At 38.7% G+C, this 17,888-nt stretch overlaps 1 protein-coding gene across 1 annotated transcript in view; it reads right to left on the minus strand.

The window, feature by feature from the left end:
- Positions 1-391: 391 nt before the first annotated feature.
- RSPO2 (R-spondin 2) overlaps positions 392-17,888 on the minus strand; it is a 136,734-nt gene continuing 119,237 nt past the window's right edge. The window contains exon 5 of the mRNA XM_015566169.1: positions 392-1,675. Within this exon, the coding sequence (XP_015421655.1) occupies positions 1,560-1,675 (116 nt within the window). The 3' untranslated portion in view covers positions 392-1,559. The remainder of the gene's footprint in view (positions 1,676-17,888) is intronic.

The raw sequence follows: 17,888 nt of genomic DNA on the forward strand, positions 1-17,888 counted from the left end.
ATCTTACTTCTATCATTGACAGTCCCTCTAGGTTGTGGGCTGCTTGCCTGTGTTCCTGAGAAGCATCTATGGTACCAGTCTATAGAGTGTGTTTTCTTTAGTGAATTACCGGTATGTTTACCGGTAATAAACTTGCACTGTTTTATGTATATGTTTGATTACATACAGCCTTGTGACAGTTTTCCTGCATGTCATAAGCATTTGAATATAAATTAAAATGTTAAAATCAAATCTGATATTGTTTTACCTTTTATTTGGTGTGTGGAAGGTGTGCGGAAGAGGGGGTAGTCTTATACGGCGAGTATATAACAAACTCTGTATTTTGAGTGGAAATGTTAGAGGGTCGTCTTATACGCCCAGTCGTCTTATACGCCGGCAAATACGGTACATTCTGGCTCCATGGGGACCTGTTAAGATCTGACCTGCAGTTGTAGGAATTTATCTTGTTTTCTCCTCAGATCCAAAGCATAGTCTCATGAGGGTCACTCCTACAGTGACCCAAGAATACTGGTAGGTGCCCTGTCACTGTAAGTCAGGGGCTGCTTTAAATGATGCATAGACACATACTGAAGTTTGCAAGGTTCTCTAGCTGGCCTGTGAAGTTGCATGACGAGTACTAGGAATGGCTGCTTGTAATTCCTCGTGTTTCAGGTGTGTTTCATGATGTCATCCCTTCTTAGACTCAAAGGGACTTCTCGTTTCTGACTGCCAGATGCTGCTTTATCTTGTGAGGAGATCCTCACATTCTTTGACACCGATCATTTGACCCTATGTACAAACTAGCTTATCCTATCCTTACAGTGAGAAATAAGCCCACAAAGAAAAGAAAAGGTAAGGTTCAAGGGGCAACAAAACATTTGTCAATTCTCAAAACTAGAACAGCCATTTACTGGACAACAGTTAGGAACCACTAAAAAACAAAGTGACATCTATTAATCAGGCATGACTTGTTACACATAAGAGAGCATAAATATACAGTAAATAAGAGGTTTATGCATAGCCCCAGCGGAATATGTACATATCAGAGCCGCTGTGAAACTGAGCAGGAATTCCTGCAGCATATCCCCAGCTCAGAACAGTTCCATCCCGCAACAGCTTGGAAAGGAACAGATGCCGAGAACATGTGGTAACATTAAGCAGATATCCACATACATGTTTCCTTGACAGTGCACAATGTGAGAAATAGAGGGCACAAGTGAAATAGCACTTTGCCTGTTGAGCATCTTCCTTCCCATAAATATGCACGAGTCCGTTCTCCAGTGGGGGTCTGCAGCCTCACACTTGGTGGTGGTGCACACCGAGCCCAGGCCCGTGCTGTACACTCACTCCTTGCTCCGATTCAGGGCACGAGCTCCCACCTTCACAGTCTCCAGCTGCAAATCAAAGCATAAATAACAGAGGCCATCGGGGCTCCTCCTTTCACAATGTCACTGGGAACGGATACCGGTCAGAGCAGCACAAACACCGCGCACCAGTGTCTGGGAGTGGAGAGTAGCTTTGTGCACTTTTGCAAAAAACAAACAAAAAAACCCCACAATCCACCCGACGTGTCTCTGATTTTACTGGTTTGCCCTGTCCGTAGCGAGGAAGACACTGTGCTGCTCCTGGGCTCTTTCGGTCAGCTTCCTCTTCTTCTTCTTGTTCTTCTTCTCCTTCGCCTTGGGCCCTCTCTTCCCTACAATGGCGGGGGGAGAGAGAGAGAAATAAAGACGTGAGAGAAAAGGCTCTTTTTCTAGGAAAGAAAACATAAAACATTAAGAGTTTTACACAAAGCCCATCTGGAAAACATCACCTATGGAAAAAGCAGCCTCAAAGAGAAAATTGTTCACATTAATTTTGACGGAATAATAATAATTTACTAAATTGGATATGCTGTCTAAACCAGAGACTGATCTTCCTGTTACAGGGAACTGGCATATTTAAACACCTCCCAGCAGCCTGATCAGTCTTGCAAATATCATCCTGCCACAAAAATTTCACTTATCCCCTCCTACTTTTAACAATGCTACCCTTTACTAGACATCTTTACATCTTTCTCCTGCTCCACATGTCAGTGGGTCAAAAGAAAATAAGCATCTATCTACAGTAAATATACCAGAAGTTTCAAACCCCCCTTGCCCTGCCCCACAGGAGAAACAAACGTCTTGCTTTTAACATTATTCCCTCTGTGTTCTCCAAAGGCCAATATATGATATGACATATGTGGAATACTTTATTTTCTATAAAAATTTATGAGGCCATCATTCATGATGCAGCTTATGGCTTCTTATAAAAAAAATCGCCTAGACCAGTTGTTCTTATTGAGAGCAAGAAAAATGCTTGTTCCTGAATAACTGGTGGAATATATCTTACAAGCAGAAAATCACACCATGTGATCCTGTTTGTTCTCTTTGCCCTAGTCACTAGGAAGCTTGGAGCACAAGCTAAATAGTTGGAGTTTGGGGGTGCAGTTTTCCCTTTGCCTCTGCTGTATTTCACTTCTTACATATTGTGGTTATGCATCACGGTCTTTAGAAGGTCTCAGCATTTCTTTGCAAGTATATGTACATAAGATTATGAAAAAAATAATAAGGAACATTCACTTTAGGTCTATTGATCTCTTTGAGTTCTAAACACACAGGGATCATTTTTAAGCAGGAAATAGCTTTAAAGTTCACTTGCATTTTACAGAAAGTGAGGCATCACTATACATCTTCGGTACAGGAAAGTTTTTTTCCTCAAAAGACAACGAATCCTACAGCCAGCTCGCCTCCCTGCCCTATGTCCAGTTTTATTGTGTAGTTCTACAAAAGCTTTTCCTGTGAGACACCATAGTAATCAGTACCACAACTAGGACATCCAGTTGTAATCCATGCTCTCCAACCTTCCCAGACCTTTTCATGTCAGGGACATAGATGACCGATGTGAGAAATGAAGAAGAAACAGACCAGAGGTTGGAGAGGTAGATGCATGCCTTAGGAAACCAGACATTCTAGATCGAGAGGCCATGAGAGTCCTGCATAAGGGAGGTGTTTCTCATTTATGCTCTTTTTGATCAGAAAGGCTTTATTCTATTTGAGGATGGAAAATAGTCCCACTGATAAGACTATAGCACATGGTTGCCACATAGTGGATACTTAATAAGTGTTTGCTGAGTAAAATTTTTACCAAAAGAAAAAAAGATTAGAAAAACAGTAGCTTACTTTAATAGGACACTGTAGTAAAATAATCAGAATATGATCATGCCCTCATATTAAATTATGAAGGTCCTTGAAGTTAACTTCTGGTTCTCATTAAATTCTGGCATTAATGTTATAATGGCATTTTGCCATCTTTAAATATAGTTAATCCTACCCAATGAAGCTTTAGTCCAAGCCAGCATTAATAAAAAAAAAACCTGTAAAGTTACAACTATTTAATAACACCATATCTGATGATGAGACACACTAATGAGGGCAGAGAGATGAAATATTTAACATTAAATAGAATGTTTAAAAAGAAGCTTCAATGATAAAGTTATATGAAGGTTTTTCTTAGATCTATATTTATCTAAACAGAAAATCCTTTAAGTCATTGCTGACTACATTGAAAAGTTCAGTTTAAATTTCATTTCTGTAAAGGCTGGAGGTTTCTTTAAAAGCAAATTGAAATCCAGTGAATGGGAAATAATGCCAACATTCCTTGATTTTAAAATGTATTCTGTTAAGATAAAAATATACTGAATATGTTATTTAAAGCTTTTCACAGTCACCATTTGAATTCTTCATATAAATGATTTAGTTGGGAATCAAATGTACACTACTTTCACTAACAGCAAATCTAAGCTAAATTACTGGAAACTCATTTTAAGAGAGGGTCAATTTCATGTCATTTACCTACTATATTATTCTGATGCAATTGTCAATATCAAATGGTCTTTGGATTTGCTGGCTGATATAATATTGTGTGTGATAGAGAAGTTATTCAGTATTTGCATAAAACTGTTCATATTGTAGCCAAAAATTCAGCAATGCTTCTGAAAACTTATATAAAATAATTTCTCAAATTGTACAATTATTCTATTGGCAATAAGTCATATGATACCTGTTCCAACTAGAGATGTTCTGGGAGACCTAATTATAACCGTAAAACTTTCCTCAGCAATCTCTTTTGAATGATATCTTTGTGCTATTGGCTCATTGCTTGGTTTTGTTCTTGGTCAGCCCCATTTCTCATGTAAGATATATTGCAAATACCAAAGAATTAAGACATTTAGCCAATATTTGACCATGAATAGGCCTAAATTAACTGAAAATATTTTGTGGTCCATAGTAGGTTGTTTTGACTTTAAGCCCAACTCAAAGTAATAAAAGAATATTAAAACATATTCTAACAAAGGGTATAAAAAGAGTCTTGCACATATTTTCTTCTGCTCTCTGCTAAGATTTAACAAAAGTATATATCCCTGTTTTTATTTATATATTTGAAAATAACACACTTACTATACAAGCATGTTAACTTATGTTTTCACTTAACTTCTTTACATCTGTGGGTAGATTAGACTCAGAGAACGACTTCGAGACTTGCATTAGATGGTTGCACATTTTTTCAAGAATATTCACCTATACAGAAAACATTTAAAGGCAAGTTTGATGCCAGTCACCCAAAGACTAATTCAACTCATGGATTTAACTTTCTTGCTTTTTAGTTCTCAAGAGAAGACTTGGAAAATACATTCCCCAAGATCAGCAGAAAAGATCTGAGTTTTGTTAGGAGATTGTCAGCCTCCAGGTATGTCCAACGCTGATGACAAATTATGCGTATCTTTGTCCTGAGTGCTTTAAGAATGCAGGTGCCTTGACAAATCACTATTGAGTGAATCTCCAAGATCGAAGAGAATCTGACCTACAGAGCAGATCTCTTCAGCACTGTTGTGTGAATGCAAGAAGACAACTAGCTTTTAAGGCAAAGCAATGTGATTTCACAGAGAAAGGCCTTCTCCGGGAGGAAGCAAACCTGGTAGGGAGCACTGTCTTGGGACAGAGGTGTCTGGTGCAATATTACACTGGTGATTCTCAGTTTCTACATTTATAGGAAGAAGATGCGATAGTCATCTTTCACTAGAAAGTTACGAGATGCCGTTAGAAAAGATTATATTCCTGGGATGAAAGGAAGATGAGTAAAATACCACTGACAAAACAAGATTATCATCAAAATGAACAGAGTTAGAAAGGTATTATCAAAACCACACTCTAACCAACATAATTACATTGACTTGCACACATGTGGAAATAGTCCAACAGGATAACCTATCAACTCTTCTACAGAGAAAGGTGAGCAGTGCCTTATGGAAATACTCCTAACATCCAGCTGTAGATTACTGCTATTAGAATCAGAAACAGGATAGATTATTTTGAACCAAGATATCAGGCAGCCTCACAAATTACATGAAGCTGTGAAAATACTGACTCCTCTGTCAGTCACACATGAATTTCATTCTTCTGTAAGCTCCCCAATACAAGGAAATGCTTCAGAGGGTTTTCCCCCGCTCTTAGTAGGTTTAGATAAAAATCTTTTCATCATTGAACAGTGGTTCTTATACATCCATCGATGAGGCACAACGGTTGTGAACAGTTTCCATAATGATTACTGAGTATTTTGAGGAAGACTTTCTAATGGAAGAAAACTAAATAAAAAAATTCAGTAACTGTGACTAACAAAAAAGATAAAAGCTTCCATATATACACACTGGGGGAAGTAGCCACAATTATGACAAATACAGTTAACTGTAATGACCAGTATTAGAGCCACAACTATGACAACAAAGGTCATCACCTAAAACCAGGACCAATTTCTATTACAGTTTAATAAGTTTGTGATGCTAACTTAAAACCTAGGCTTCATTGTATTTAAGAAATTCATTATGGTGACTCAGGAATCACCCCAAAGAGATTGTCATCCTTCAAAGCAGTTAACATTGAGAGACAAGAAACCTGTGTACCCACCAGCCGGTGAATCTTGTCCTACATCGGAGGGCACACACACTAGGCAGAACATAAAAGGTTGCCTCCACATCTAAACTCAGAGGGACTGAGTTGTAGACAGTGAATAGTAATTGGGCCATTACTTTCTCTCATATGGGCAACTTGAGTTTGCCCAAGAATGAGTAGCAACAGAGATTTATTTATTTAAGAGTGATTGATGATTCCCTGGGGAAAAAATGCCAGCTGGTTCCTAAAATATTTTAAAAGCTCATATGAAAATAGACAAAAGTCCTAAATACAATTCAGAAGAAGAAGTAAAAAAAAATAGCTAATAGCTAATAAGTATATTTAAACAATCAATCTTCACAATCAAAACCACCAAATAAATTGAGATGCTACTGCAAAGATGCTTACGAGTGAAAATATGTAAAGCTAGTGAGAATGTGATGAGACAGGCTTCGGGATGCAGTTTAAGAATATGCAATTGATTCATACAGCCTATCTGAAAAGCCATTTGACAAGTATAAAAAGAGCATTAAAATGTTCATAACATTTTAAAAATTGAATTTTAGGGAGGGAGTGAAAGAGAAAGAAACATCGATTTATTATTCCACTCATCTATTCATTCACTGACTGACTGGGGATCAAATCCAAAACCTTGGTGTATCGGGACAATGCTCCAACCAACTAACTGAGCTACCTGGCCAGGGCAAAAATGTTCATAACCTTTGAACGAGATCTTGGAATCTATTCTAGGAAAATAATCTAAACTTGGGCAGAAATTTATAAGATGTTTACCATAACTCTGAAAAAACCCTGTAAATTACCTAAGTGCCCTTCTACAATTTTTATGACTACCAAAGCAGTGTTTTAAACTATGAAGATGCATTTTGTATTTTAAGACCACAACAATTAAATTTATGTCCAAGAATAATTGCATGTTCCTAATACTTAGCATAAATAGCTATAAGGAAAACCTTGTAATACTAAAACATTTCTACTGCGGTGGTAAGCAGATTCTTTAATGAGTGGCCAATCATAAATGAATCTAAGATATATAAAAGCTTAAGGACTACTGGACCTAAACACTAAGACATTAAGAATATAAAAACAGACTCATAGAAACAGAGGCCAAAGGGATGGTCACCAGAGGGAAGGGGGTGGGGGATGTAACTAATATAATGTTGTATACCAATTCTACTTAAGTTTTTTAAAAAGAATATCTATTAGTTCATGAAGCTCTATTTTTTTCCTAGAAAGGAGTCCAAGTATGATGAGCATGACTGGCATCTACCACAGAATATTCTACATAGTCTAATATAAAAACCTTCCCACTGTCTATAATAATTCAGGATAACATATCTTGATGGTTATTGATTCACATTAGCTGGAAGTCAGAGGAGAGAGAAGTTAGCTAGAACTCTGAATAAAGCAAAGGAATTCATTTTTGGCTCCTTAGTTATAGTACAAAGTTCCTTGTCATTTTTAGTAACATTTACCTGTTTCTTTGGGTTTTTAAAAGAAATAACACCCTTTTCACTAAAAATATTTCACAGACAAATGTCTTTGGAAAGAACTAGAAAATCCCTCAATGGTTATTTGATGACTAGTCAAATTTTCTTTCAGGAAAAATAGACCAAAAAAAAAAAAGAGTTGAAAAATAGCAAGCTACCTCCAAAGGGCATCTTGAATCTCAGGTCATTTCATCTTCATAAAAGTGAATGTGTTTTAAAAGTCTACACACAATCTGGAGATAAATTACAAGTAGCTGTCCATCTTACAAGGCTATTGGTGAAGAGTGACAATCATCCAAAATAATGACAATACACTTCTCTAAACATACAAATGTGAAAATCATTCAAAATTCAGAATATTTACTGCTATAGATTTACACTATTTCAATAAGCAATTCTGTTTTTTTTAAATATATATTTTATTGATTTTTTACAGAGAGGAAGGGAGAAAGATAGTTAGAAACATCGATGAGAGAGAGACATCGATCAGCTGCCTCCTGCACATCTCCCACTGGGGATGTGCCCGCAACCCAGGTACATGCCCTTGACCGGAATCGAACCTGGGACCTTTCAGTCCGCAGGCCGACGCTCTGTCCACTGAGCCAACCCGGTTTCGGCAAGCAATTCTGTTTTAATGTTCTACCTGTACAAGTCTGCCATATTTTTATTGTAAAAAAAATAGTATGAAATTCCTTTCTTTGTCTTTAAAACCACTCAAGTTTTCTTATATAGCACATTTTATTAGGCGTGAGGTCTGTTACCTATTTTGTTGAAAGGAAGTTCGTTTAGTTTTAAAATTTTGTTTCATGTTCAAAACAATGAAGTTGGAAGAAAAGCTAATTCTGAAGATCAACTGAGCCTTTATAAGTTAATTATACCACCACTAAGATTTCCTGCACTTGGTATTTCAAAATTTATAGCCCTGAAGAAAATCATTGTTCTTCAGGCATGTAACAAGAATTCTGAAGGGGCAACAAGATATTCCCAAGCCCCTCCCAACTCACTTGAAGTGGTAAGGTCTACAGAAAAGTAATTTCAATGAGATTTGGATTTGTTCCATATAACATTGGTCTTTCCAGTGATTTGTTTAATATAAGCTCATACATATCTGGTACCTCAAACAGAAAAAAAGAAATCAGTTCAAAGACATAAGTCTATGGCGTTTAAGACAGGTGAAAATAAATAAATTAGGATATATTTATTTCAAAATACATCCAGAGCTCTTTTTATAAATACTTCAGGTTCATTGTAAAGGACAAAGTGTTTCAGGGTAGTGAAGACTAAAATAATGCTCTGTGTAAATTCACTTGTGTGAAGGAATAAATACATAACTCTACCACAAGAGGGCACTAATTCACTTTTACTGTAAGGTAAGAGTACCCTGGTTTGTTTGTTTTTTAAATGTACATGGGAGCTTTGGGGCTCTAACTTCTTACATACTTCATTTTAACCCCAATTTGAGACCTTTTTTTTCCTTTCTAGGCAGAGTTAAGCTCTTTAGTAAACTAAAGAATCGTAGCAAGACCAGTAAAAATATAATTGCACGATGCTTTTAAAGATGTTTGAAAGTAAAGGCAGGGAATAATGAGAGGAGAAAAGACGAATCTGCTATTCACTGATTTGGGGAAAGACACATTATTATAAACCCAAGTAGTATTTTCTTATGGCAAAATTAACCTAAATTACCTGCGAAGAACAAGTCCTTTCCTTGGGTCTCTTATTTATAAGAATGGAGTTGTAAAATTAAAAATGATATTCACTATTATCTGGTACATAGACCTGATATCAAGTATGAAAGCTGATTAGGTGGTGAGTCCTGACAAAGGGTTCTGATCAAGTTGGCCTCCCAGCACCAGAAGCAACTGGCTATGTTGGGGGAAGGAGGGGTTAGATATGAAACAAGTGAGGTACAGAAAAACTAGGGTGACCTATCCAAGTTCATACAGCTAATTAGAAGCTGGGCTTGGAACTAGGTTTCAGTGTCATTCTTAGATACTTTTATAGTTTTAAAACACTGGATAAGGACACAGTTATAGAGTTGTTTTTCAAGAAATGCAGAAAAACAGACAAACCTTAGAAGACAAATAACATTACTCTGACCAAATTCTAGAAGTCATTGCCCACCTCATAACTGTGAAGAAACTGCTTTATGAACTATTGAAGTACTGCCTAAATAACAACTTATCTGTAACTTTGGCATTCTGTAAATTTACACTGCATTGATTCGTTGCTTATTCTTTTTCTTACCTTTTAGCAAGATGCAATCTGTAAAGTTTCCTAGGTCGGGTAAGTGAGATGGTGGACATTCCTACCATGGACCATGCACTCACTGTAAGTGCTTTCGACACATTCTCACATAATTGAATATCATGAAAAAACTTAAGTACTCCAACTGCCTGCCAGAACATTGTGCAGTTCTGCATCCTAAAATTACTCAAGATAAATAAAATTTTCAGAAAACCATCAGGCTCATTTGGCACTCCTAAATTAAGTCAGAAAAAACATCAGGTTTTGCAGAGAAAATGATACAACTATTTCATTTGATTAGGAGCGATGGGATAATCAGAGAAGAATTTCAAGTTCCTCCATAGCTGACTTCATACTATAACAGAAGATACCTTTTAAGGTAATTCCATTAGAATAAGAGGATTTAATATCTACTCCTTGGTCTTCAATCAATAACCATTAACTAAATGAAAAAAAAAGTCTAAGAAATGATATTCAGGACTATAATCATATGGCAAGCATTTATTTAATTTGGATTCAACACAATTTCTATGGAACTTGAAGACACACAAGTGAAAAGAAAAACAGAAATGGTTTCTCCAAGACAGCTGTGTCAGGCATGGGCTACCGGTCCAAGCCTACAGCTCACCTTTACACAAAGGGAGTCAGCACAGGAGAATAAAGAGCTGCATGTTCCACAAAGGCTCAGGAACACATTCCCTCCTCTGTGCCCAGGGCAGCTCTTAATCCTCCCTCATTAAACAAATTACCACTTTCTGTTTTAATTTTATGTTTGTGGATATGTCATGCAATATATATAGATAAAGATAGATATAAAACCTTAATATGCAAATAGACCGAATGGCAGAACAACCGGTCGCTATAATATACATTGACCACCAGGGGGCACATGTGGAACATGGCGGGCATCGGCAGCAGAGCGCAGAACATGGAGGGCATTGGCTGCAACAGGATGGTGGAGCAGGTGAGCCAGGTCACCAGACCAAGCAGGGTGCCAGTTGCTGTCATTAGGGCGAGCCTCTGGTGATTACTGAAAATTCTTTGGTCCCACCGAGCGCTCACACCTGCTGCTAGTGCTGGTCCCGCTGCTCACACCCACTGCCCCTGAGGGTTTCTCCACCTCCCCCTGCTCCTGAGAGGTGATCAGGGCAGCAGCCACACCTTGCACCCACTGCTGGCGCCAGCCCCAATTGCTCTGCGCCATCAGTGGGTGCAAGTAGGGCCAGTGCTGGCAGACAGGACCGGGGGCCGCAGTGGGCGCAGAGGATGGGCTGAAACCCACCCCTGTGTCCTCACAGCCTACAGTTCCTTTCAAGGTTGCACGAATTTGTGCACTGGGCCCCTAGTTTGTGCATAATTACAAATAGCTACAATTAAGACCAATATATGCCATATATTGGCAATATATGCCAATATATGCCTGGTAAGAGTCTTTCCAGAAATTAAGTTATAGATATTCACTTATTTCACCTAATATGGGGAGTCAAAGCAAAGATATATAGGCTAGACCCAAGTCATGTGGTCTTTGTCTCCATTATAAAATGAACTGCCCTCAACTTCAACTTAAACATGGTCTATGAAGGTGACCCTGGCCCTGAGTAAACTCCATGATCTTTCATCTTAACTCTCTCTTATAATAGCCTCATTCTCTTTTGCCTTAATTGCATATTCCCAAGAGGGGAATTCCACAGGCCTTGCTCCCCCTGCAAGTTAACCCACAGAGTGATGGGTGGCCTGGCCAGCTAATGGGTTGGACACTCCCAGGTCTATCCTGGAGGACTGGAGCAGTCACATGACCCTGGACTGGGCAGACATCTAGGACACAAGGTTAAGAACATGGGCTTGGGGACAGATAGCACTGGATTCAAAACAGACCTGTCTCTTAGAAGCTAGTGATTTTGGAGCAGTTACTTACTTTTTCTGAGGGTTGTTTTTCTTATTTCTAAACTGATAAAATCATTGGTACCCACTTCAGTATTGCTGTGAGGGGTAAAGGCAATGCATATAAAGTTCCAGAAACTACACCTGGCACGTAAATGCTGAACAAATTATAGCCATATATGAGGTATCTCACATGTATTATTTCTAATCCTTACAATGGTCCGCAAGGAAAGCATGATTTTCATTTTGCTCATGAGGAAATAAGTTTAGAGAAGTTAAGTAAATAGCTCAAAATCACATAGCTCAGCATTGAGTCAAACCAACATCTGGCAGATTCTAAAACCTGTACTTTTTGGATCCCTTGTGCCCAGCAAACCTCTTTGATCTCATAATCATTAAAATGGCTGCTGAACAAACAAATTAATATACTAGGCTGAAGAAAAGCATCAACCTCCCCACTCAGCACCCCGAGATATCAGGGTTCCCATGGGGCACATTAGGTCCCCACAGGGCCCGGCCTACACCTGTATTTTTCATATTAATTATTTACTGGAGTTAAGGCATTCAAAGCCTCAGTTTCCTGAGGTCAAGCAATACATTTAGCATTTCTAATTCAGAGTCAACAGTGTGTCCTTGGAAAAACCCAAGGGAAGAAAACACAGCGTGCTTCTTTTTCAGCTGGGACTTGGGAGAAGTTTAGACCTGTGGTTCCAAAAGCCAATTCATGGGCCAGAAATAGTAGAACCCTCCAGGGAGCTTTTGCAAAACATAGGTTCCCTAGCCATACACTGACTCCTGAATGAAACCTTCAGGAGGAAAAACCTGGAATTATTGTTACTATTTTAGCTTCAGAGGTGGTTCAGTGCAAAGTTAAGATAATGTGGAAGTCTAGAGCATAAAGCTCTTCTAGAAAGGGCATGGGCAAAAAGACGGACTTGGGAACAGGAGAAAGAAGGAAGTGCTAGGTGAGAGCACTTCAGAATGCATTGCAACCTCCTTCCTAACTGAGCTAAGAAATAGTTTCTAAATTGTGAATGAACACAGTCCTCTTTCTGCCTGGATTCCCTTCCCCAGGTTCTGTTTGTGGTGATGCCCCAAGAAAGAAGGCAAAGGGTTCTTGATCTCTGTGCTCAATGGGGTTGCAGGTCACTCCTGTTACAGCAGATTCGTTTCTCCCTGCGGTTGGATTTGAGACTAGCTTTACTCTGCAGAATCTCTCAATTCACTCAATTAACAGGTTCTGTTTTGACAGACAGTTTAGTGGGTTTGCAGAAATTCTAAAGAGTTAAAAAAAAGAAAAACAAAATTGCACTTGAAAAAATTAAAACTATTATCAAGTTCGGGGCTTCCTCCTAATTAGGATATAGAGTTGCCACTTCAAAAATTGGAAAGACAAGAACAGTACCCCTCAGACCAGGTGACACAAAACACCAGAGGCATTAAGGTGGCATTAGCTGTATTACAGACAGAAGGAAGCATATTACAAGTCTTTTTTCCTTCTTTCAGAAATGTGCTATGAGGTTCTTCTAAATTATTAAGTCGTCATCATCACCATAATGTGTTAGCTGTGTGCTAGGCACTAAGTGTGTTACACATGTTAACTAACTTCATAATAATAATATCCCTATGAAATAGATAATGTCATTAGTCCCACTTCACAGCAGATGAAACTAAAGATAAGAGAAGTCAGGTGACCTGAGATGACACTGCCAGTAAGGGGAGAAGTCAGATTTGAAGTCAGTAGTCTGGTCCCACAGCTTATGTTCTTATCCATTATGCTATACTTTTCCCATCACCTTTGTAGTATAATACAGGTGGTCTCCTGAGAGAGAGAAGGAGGAGGTATCTTTAACCACAGACTCCCACAAGAGATTTAGATAGCCTAATTGCCTACTTAATAAAACTTAAAGTCTTTGATAGGTATATTCACGTTAACCAAGCAATGCTCCCACACAGGATTGGAAGCCTGCATTTGGAAATGAAGTGAGCAGGGAGGACAGCTGTAGTAGGGTGGCTCCAGGACACTTGCCATCACTTTCTTCCCTCCCCACATGCCATTCCCTCATCCAGAGGCCAGTCTCTCTCCTCATGCCTCTGTCCCTTTGAATCCAGGCTGGCCTTACCAAGTTGCATGAGAGAGATGATACTCTGGGACTTCCTTCCTAAGAAGCCTGACAGTTTCATCTGGGTCGACCACACTGTATGGAAACCCAAGCCAACCACATGGAGAGACTAAATGGATAGGAAGATGCTTAACCAACACATGTGTTGCAGCCCTGCCAGCCCAGGAGCCAAACATGGGAGTAAGAAGCCTTCCGGTGCATTCATCCTTCAGCAGTTAGCTGACACAAAAGAATGAGTGCCCCCAAGAGAGAGCCTCCCAGCTGCATGCTGTCAACTCGCACATTCATGTGAAACGATAATAAAATTCTTGATTTTTGAACTGCTACATTTTGGAATGTTTGTCAGGAACAACAGATAACCAGAATATACACTATACTATTTGGAGGACTACTGAAGTAGGATTGAAACTCACGGCACATCCTTCTTACTTGGACTCGCATCCTACTAGAATGTTTTTGCTGGCAAGTCATGTAAACCTAGTGGGGTTGGGCTCATAAATTTGGTGCAAGAATATCTGCAAGTTGTTTCAGCAGATAGTGACAGTTCCGGAAGCATGGCACAGCGGTAATGGTGACTTGGCTGGGTTATAAGACTATAGAGTCACACTCTTCATCTCCCAAAACTTAGGTGCTATTCCACTACCTCTTTTTTGGACATCAAACTAGAAATCTGAGAGCAGCTTGATTTTTATTTTTGTCCTTTGGATGTAAAGTATTTTCCCTATGGATGCTATGATGCATGCAGAATTTTCTCTATCCTTTTTATTCAAATGTTTTTGCCAGGCTGTGACTATATATAGATCTCTCCTTCACATATTGACTTGTTTGGCTCTATAGACTCGGACAATCTTTCAACTCAAGTTTTTTTTGTTAATATTTATTACCTTTTCCATCATCAGTTTCAATTTTTCCTCAGTACCATTACTCTATTTTCCAAAGGATCAATTACATACTTGACACTCGCTGAGGAAAGTTTTAACTTAATTATGTTTAGGTCACCTTTAAATCTTTATCTCATCTGACCTCTCTTAATCTGATCATGTTGTCCTTTTATCAGTCTATTCATTATTGCTTCCTAATTTATTTCTTGCATAATAGGTCTTCCCTACATTCTATTGAGGACAAACATTTTTTTCTAAATTTTTCTTCTGTTCTTATATTGCAACAGTAGTAAGAGTTGAGTCTAAGTTTGCTAAATTTTAGATTATTTTCCTCTTATTCAACAATAATTATTCCATAAATTTATTTTTTTCTCAAAAAAAGAAGTCTACTCAGATCTAAGAGTTGAATTGTGGAGACTGCCTTTCAACCCCCTCTCTGCCCATCCAGGTGTTGATTAAATTCTATTTTCATCCCAACACATGAATAGGACTTGATCTGCCAATCTCCCAACTTAATCCAATGCTTAGGCCACTCTGCTATGATGCTGCTGGACTCAGATGGAACCTTCTCTTAACTACTGTCTGGATTTCTAACACACTGAAGGGAAATATATTAAATTCTAATCCTGAACAGTCACCCAGTCAGGGTTCTTTATGTCATCCCCCTGAGTACTTAGGGAACTACATTTTCCAGAACACAGAAAGTACCACCTATTTCTTACATATTTGTTTTCTTGGAGTTGGCATTTGTAGGAAGAACAATATGAATAGGCTTTGGAGAGAGAGATGTAAGAAAGAGAAATCTGGCTTCAGAGACAGTTTATCCTTGTCATTAGATCACACATCCGGAGGCCAGACAGTCTGGGTTCAAATCCTGGCCCTGTTCACTCGCTCAGATCACACAGTGAATATTGACAATCTCTGTGCTTCTATTTCCTCATCTGGAAATTGGAGATAACAACAGTTCCTACCCTATATAATAACTATAGTAATTAAGTGAATTAATATACTTAATACAACATCTGGAATATTAGTATTCACTATTAGTTGTAATTATCATTATATTGGTATAAAGCAGAGGCCATGCCAAAAAAGTACATCTATCCACTTTTCTAATTGACAGAGAACTTTCACTTCTGCCCCAGGGGCCACCTGGTTGGGACCAGAGAAAGCCATTTCTAGCTTTCAGGTAGACAGTCATCGGTAACATAATGCGACTGATTCTCTACTTATGTGTTTCAACTCAGTGCTTTTTATTAGAATGTCTTTCTGGATTCTGAACACACGTGGCCCATTGGTGTTAGTTTACAGTGTTATCAACCCCATCCTTATAAGTATAATAGGGAGAAGTCAGGGGAGGGCAAATCCATCTAGATACCATTCTAAACTAATGATCATTCATCCCAAGTATGTTAAAAAACAACTCTGTATTAGAAAGAAAATGTACAACTAAAGTTTACATGACTAAGAACAGTTCCCCAGTCCAGTTCTGTTTTATTTTAAACCAATGACAAATAGCAAATTTGAAAACTCTCCCAATCAATCAGAGTTATTAAATGTGAACTCCCCCCCCCAAGAATCACAGTGCTGGACATGACTTTGAGGGCTCATCTACTCCATGCATCTGCCTTAAAATATGTCTATACCCATTTATTCTGGAAAAGTATTTTAGAGACCCAAGAGAATACTTAAGTATTCTTAATAATCTTAAGTATGAAGGAGCTCTTGATTATTTAAACTCCAAATGCTCTTCTGTGGTTATTTAAGTCTAGTTTCTCAGAAAAAACTAGTTGGCCACCAGGTTCCCCATAATCTTTATGTTCTTTAAACCTTATTATACCATCTTTTACTACCCTTTAAAATATATATAGCTAACAGATGTACTGCTTATCTAACAAAGTTTGCATAAATAATTAGCTTTATATAAACACATACGGCCTATTCTTCTTTTGAAATGTTGTATTTATTTTAAACAAGAGAGTAAAAATGTAGTCTTGCCAACTCATGCAAAGATTCCTCCAACACTACTTCTAGCTTAACCTTCTGACTCCGTTACTGAAGGTACTTACATTATGTGCAAGTAACAGAACTGGGAGAAATGCCATTTCAAATTTTTATGTATCGAATATTTAAAAGTGGTGACTTCCTGAAGTGAATACTTTCCAATAATCATCTTAGCTCAGGAAAGCAAGATAGCATAGAGGTTACGAACACGCTCTTTGGAGACTGAGCACCTCCGTGTAAACCTCAGCTCTGCCCCTTCAGCTCATCCAAAGCCTCATAGCCGGTGTCTTCTCTAAGCCTCAGTTTCTCATCTGTAAAATGTTCCTACCAGATCAAGTTGGTGTTAGGATTAAACAAGAAAATCAAATAAATTGTATCTCAGTTCATGGCCCCTGGTAAGCACTGAATATATGTCAGTCGCAGTGTTAGAAATGGTGGGAATAGAGGTGGCAGTAGTGATGATGATAACAAAAGAGACAATCAGTGAGGCCAAGGGAGCAAGAACAGATCTTCGCCTTCCTTAAACCAACCACAGGAAACAGTCTAACTCAGAGCCACACCACAGGGAGGTCCGAGGACAGGCCTGACCCTGCTGTGAGCCCTCGGTGGCTGTGCCACCCCAGCTCGGTCACCCCATGGACTGTTCACTTTCTGACTTGAATTAGAAGTTGCTCTTCCCACCTCTGAGAGATGGTCACTGCTGGTTTGGATGGGATTTACTTCACATCCTCCGACTTGAACAGCTTCGCAGAAGTAATTTTTCGTTGTTTTCAAAGGATAAGTAACATTACAGAAGTACTCCTGTCCAACAGAGTGAGGATCACTCCACAAAAGGGAAACACCCAAAGGAAAACAAATGTGTAGAGGAGATAAATCCACTTCAGGATGGATATTTACCAAAAAGAAATTACATCCACAGTTCTCTCAGTTGGGGACCAATGGCAAGTTACATGCCCCCTGTTTAGCAGCTGACAGCCAGCCAGATCCTGTGGCTTGGCTGCCTCACAAGCTTGAAATCCGCAAACTTGCAGAACAGCACCCAAGTAAGCAAGTAATTGCAAACTGCTCTCTGCAAAGATGAGAGAGGAGACAAAGTTTCCAATAACTACAATCTTGAAGAGATTATACAGATAAATGGGCTCAGCCCTGCAAAGGTAGAAAATATTCTATTAAGTTTGCAAAATCTCTGAAGGATACTTTAAATCAATTTCTCTCTCCTCTCCCTCTTTCTCTCTCCTCCCCCCATCCTCCCCACAACCTTCCCCTGGTGCATGAATTCGTGCATGGGTGGGGTCA

Source organism: Myotis davidii, unplaced genomic scaffold, assembly GCF_000327345.1.
Source record: "Myotis davidii unplaced genomic scaffold, ASM32734v1 scaffold1012, whole genome shotgun sequence".
NCBI lineage: Eukaryota > Metazoa > Chordata > Mammalia > Chiroptera > Vespertilionidae > Myotis > Myotis davidii.